The sequence below is a fragment of the Lycium barbarum genome, chromosome 6, assembly GCF_019175385.1.
Source record: "Lycium barbarum isolate Lr01 chromosome 6, ASM1917538v2, whole genome shotgun sequence".
Lineage (NCBI taxonomy): Eukaryota > Viridiplantae > Streptophyta > Magnoliopsida > Solanales > Solanaceae > Lycium > Lycium barbarum.
In genome coordinates, this window is record NC_083342.1 from 130,575,279 (window position 1) to 130,580,398 (window position 5,120).

The 5,120-nt window shown below is 34.4% G+C and overlaps 1 protein-coding gene across 1 annotated transcript; it reads left to right on the top strand.

Moving 5' to 3' along the window:
- Positions 1-1,923: 1,923 nt before the first annotated feature.
- LOC132598977 (LYR motif-containing protein At3g19508) lies at positions 1,924-2,727 on the top strand. The gene is made up of 2 exons (XM_060312162.1): positions 1,924-2,340; positions 2,464-2,727. Exons 1-2 carry the CDS (start codon positions 2,134-2,136, stop codon positions 2,515-2,517), a joined length of 261 nt encoding a protein of 86 aa, XP_060168145.1. The 5' UTR covers positions 1,924-2,133; the 3' UTR covers positions 2,518-2,727.
- Positions 2,728-5,120: the final 2,393 nt, after the last annotated feature.

Below are 5,120 nucleotides of genomic sequence, written 5' to 3' on the forward strand. Positions count from 1 at the left end.
GATGAATTCATTGTTTTCTTACCAAAAACAATTCACAAGCGGCGTAAGTTCTTTAGGAATTAAATTACCGACATAAGTTGTGCAATAACTAATTCGCAAGACATAAATTTATAGAAATTAGTTGCTACACAAGTTATGCTTTTTTTTTTTTTGTTTGATGTCAAGAATATTTTCAACCACTTTTTTGTTACTTAAAGTGCCAAATGGAAAAAATTAAAGATCACCCCAAAATAGGGCAACCCCTGGGTTCTAGGCCACTTCCGACCCTCACCTCTTGATATGGCCAAGTCGGACCTCTCTCTTGGGCCAGTGGAATTAACTAACTCAGACCGAGACGTGCTCAATGACTAGTTCCAAAGTCTTACTTTTAAGTTTTTACATTACAGCTAGGAGTGTCAATGATTTGGTTCGACCCCTTTTTCACAAAAAAAAAAAAAAAAATCATATCAAATTTTCGGTTATTCTACTATATATAACCAAAATTAAAATTTATAAAGTTGCCCTAATCATTTCGATTTTTCTACAGTATCGATGCGGTTCAATTAATTTTTGGTATTGTAAAATCAATTAATACAATACAAAAGAAAGTAGAAGTTAAGAATTACAAAGTGATGGAAAAACAAACTTGAAATACACTAACATTATTGATGAATCTCACAAATACAACGATATATTAAAGGAACACACTACACTATAATATAAATACTAGCAAGGCATCAAGCCAACGATTGTATCAAGACATACTAATTGGTGTTTAAGGAATAATTTTATTAAATAAATTATTGATAACTAAAACTACATAAATTAATTTCCTTTAAGTTCTAGCACGGTGGGAAACAATAACTCTATTAAATTTTTAGTTCAAGAATTTGCAATATAGTGGGAATAAAAAGAAGAGGAGAAGAAAACAAATCTTTCCTTTTTCTAGAGTAGTCTTTGATATTGTCGTGTATTAATATTCTAGACTTTATGTATTTTATTTCAATAGGATAGAGTAGGTTTAAGTTTTAATAATTATAGCCCTCTTCATTTAAATTCATCCCAAGGCAAGGTCTAAGGTTAAAATATTTAATGTTATGTATTATAAATTTTGATACATAAAATATATTTTTACATGTATATTTATTTGGTTCGGTTCAGTAAATTTTCGGGTATTTTTTATAAAATTAAAAACTCACCCTAATTATTCGATACAGTTAAAAATTTATATTGAAACCTTCGATTTTATTAAAACGAATCTAAAAATCGATTCGGTACTGTTCGATCGATTCAATCGATTTTTGAAAAACCATTTAGAGCCCGTTTGGATTGGCTTATAAGTTGCTTATAAGCTGTTTTCAGCTTTTTTAAGTGTTTGGCTGGCTAGCTTAAAGTCATTTTGTGCTTAAAATAAGCTCAAAAAAATAATTAAGCCCATTTGACTTAGCTTATCTAAAGCAGCTTATAAGCTGAAAACAGCTTATAAGCTAAAAAAAATAAGTTAGACTATATCTCAACTTATTTTTTTTAGCTTATAAGCTGTTTGCAGCTTATAGACATAAGCTCATCCAAACAGGCTCTTACACCTCTAATTACAGCACGGCTTTACTTCAAATTCTTTGCCTATATTTACAAATACCATATTGAAAATTGAAGCATACACATGGACTGTGGCTAGTACACCAGAGATGATACATATTTTTTCGTCACTAGAGAATTTACTGCTACTTTATGTATAAGAGTTATGCCATTACCATTTTTCATTATATATGAACAGTTGCTACATTACTTTTCCTTATACATTTTTCCATAGTTAATCTATTAAAAAAGCAACGCAACGCATCTCTAAATCTCCATAAAAATCAAACTAGGATGGTAAGATATTAGAGATTTGAAAAGTAGCAAAATATTTATTGAAAAATCAATTTATGTTTGGAATTAGGAAGTGCTATATTAATTCTAAACAAATGGCATAAAACAAGCTTAATCCCTAACCCGACGGTTCAACAATTACCCGGCACTAAATCCGGACCCGACCCATATGCTTACTTTCACAAGACACAGAAAAACGTATGAAAACCTGCAGAACATTGGATTTTTCTAAACACTGTTGCGTTATATCATTTCGGACTTGACAATTGTAATCAGTGATTAATGATTCAAGAAATGCAGAAAGCTATAGGTGCTTACAGGGAAGTGTTGAGGCTAGTTAGGCGACTTCCGAAAGACACAAGGGGTTATTACGCTAAATACGCTCGAGAAAACTTCGTCAATTATAGAGAAATCGACTCAAATGATCCACATGCTGTCCAAGAACTCCTTCAACGAACTTATAACCATTCCATTTGGGTCCTTAAAAAGGTAAACACTAAACATTAAAGTACACTCACGTGCTAGTACTTTTTTTTAATGTTCATTTAGCATTTGATTGAATTGGATTGTGTGTTTATGATAGACCCACTTGCAATTTCTTCTTGTTTGTAGTATTCGGTGGACCAATCTGCAGCTGATCGCTTGAAGAGTATATGGTCTGCGTGATGGTTCGTTTTGCCTACCAACTGTTTGTTATTTTTCCGCAAAGAGCTTTTCTTTTGTTTGTTTCTCTTTCTTTCTTCCTTGTACTTTAATTTTGCAATAAACACTTGGTATACCGTTTTCGGATACTTCAGAGTTCCGAATCTTTGTTCCTGTTTATTCGTGGTTTATCAGTTCGGGCTATTTGAGGAGCGAACTTACTGCTTTTTGATCTATGGTTTTCACCTCAAATCAGTTTGCTGAATTTAGTGTTTACTATTCATTGTTAGAAAACAATTAAAAAGATTATTGAAAGGGAAAAAAAGGCTTGGGCATGTAGAAACAATTTTTTTCAAAAGAGCTAACTTTTGGGAGAGTTATTAGGATACGATAAGTCTATTACCATCAGGCATCAGATATCAGAAAGTAACTTATGGAGGTGGAACGAACATTCTTATATAAAGACGTATACTTTTTGTCTTGGAAGGTTGTACAGTTCAAAAAGGTTGTAGCTTTTGAGAATAGTTAAGTCTGCTAATAAGGCAGCCCAGTGCACAAAGCATCTTGTGTTAGCAGCGTCTGGGGAAGGGCCGCACCCCAAGTCTGCTAATAACAAAATTCATGTAAAATAACTAAATTTTGGGTGAGTTGCCTTATTAGATTACAAGGCTCTAAGTCCAAGATCCATCTATGATATAAATTAGGTCAAGCCAAACTTTCACATGTGATGGACAAGTACTTTGATAGGAAATGGGTGGACAAACACTTGAAGACTCATTTCTTCTTTTGCACATATATGTGGGATTTTAGAAACCCAACACATGTACTGATTTACCAAACCTTCATGAAGCCAATCATATTAATTAATTGTGAGGTGCATCGTTCTGATAGTCTGGTTGTTATGATAGTTAGACACCTTATTTATTGCCACTTTCACATTACAAACTGTACATTATGACCACAGTGTATGATCTTCAGTTTTATGAGGTGTCACTTAGAGTCTTGCTGCGTATTGCTTTTATGGTGTTTAACTAAACTATTGTATTAATATGGTGATGTATCCATGGCAGAGAGAACTTCAGTTGTATAGTCAGTATTAGTCCTGAAGAGTTACTGATCCTGAAATGGTAGCTTACCTTAGTAAGACTGTAAGAGGCTGAATAATTAAAATGTGAAGCCAAATCTTGACATAATTAATCACCTTACATCATTGCGTCAAGTATTTTAGGGCCTGCTGAATGCTGTATTTTATGATGGTTCTCACACATGAATCTTGCTAAGGGAGAATGTGTATAGGATCATAAGTTACTATCTGAGTTCCAATTTAAGAATCACTGTTTTATGCATGACGCGTGTATACTATATATAATTGCGGACACATTCTTTGCTCTGCCAGGTTTCTCTTTGGCCCTTTGTGGGTTATATTGTGGCATCTAACAACAAAGTTGAAGTTTCCTTCAGTATTGAGAAAAGTTCTCTGTTAGATAATGAAATGACAAACTTTTATAGTTTTATTAGGGCTTAAGTGTGTGGGTTCTAATTTTATTGGAAATCTTCAAACTGCAGCTTTTTGACATTTATATCATTCCTGGATTTGGTTGTGTTTAGCATTAAGAGATGCAAAGTGGCAGATTGATATCAAATTAAGTTACACTTTTTTAGAGCTATTCAGCAGGTAGAATTAATTTCAGAGATTGTAGTTTCTTCTGTATGACAAATCAAGCACAATTTGTCTTCAGGTTCATGAAATAGTGAATGTTGAAATGTTGCTATATTAGGCACATCCCATTCAAGGCCAATGTTCTTTTACAGGAAGGAAGTGTCCTCATCTCTTTCTTTTCTCATTTCTTAATAGATGCTTTTTCGAAAACCAAACAACTTTGTGAATTGTGATGGTCCTGTTCCTACAGAAAATTCAGGAGCAGTTACCATAATTGAGGTTAGTTGGGGATGTAGTAGAAACAGAGGAAGGAACAACATTTATTTGCTAGTTCTTCTTGAGTCACTTCTCAATTGTTCTGATCAAAATAGTGCATAGTAAACCCGCAAGGGTGGCTCAGTTGGTTGAGCATGGAACTTTCATAATGGAGGTCTCAGGTTCGAAACCCCTTGCCTACAACAACAGGGGATTTGCCTTTTGGGTCGAGCTCGTCGCACGGGGCTTGCCTAGTGCAGGTTATCTCTCCTGTGTGGTTTGCAAGCTATTGCACAGGAGCTGGGTTTACCCTGTGCGCACCCGAAGAGTAGCGGCTACGGGTTCCCATGTCATCAAAAAATAATATAAAATAGTGCATAGTACTTCCAATGAAAGTTCACTTGTCAAGATGCAACAATGCATTGTTTCATTAGGCTCGAGCCGTGTTTTTGTCAATTCTAGGCACCTAGGTTTCGACTTCTTCATTAGTGATGCCATTTGTCTTCTACTCACCAGTTATGTCTTGTCAAATACACCTTTAGATTTATGGGCCCGCATCTCATAGAGCAAGGGGTAGAAAAGATCAATCAAAGACTAGAGCTCAAGGTAGCTGATCTATCGACAAGAACCCTCCTGTTAGGAACAAGGGATGACTTTGTTTCTGTCCCTTTGATAGTATGTAATTTATTAACCATGTCATGTTCTAAAATGA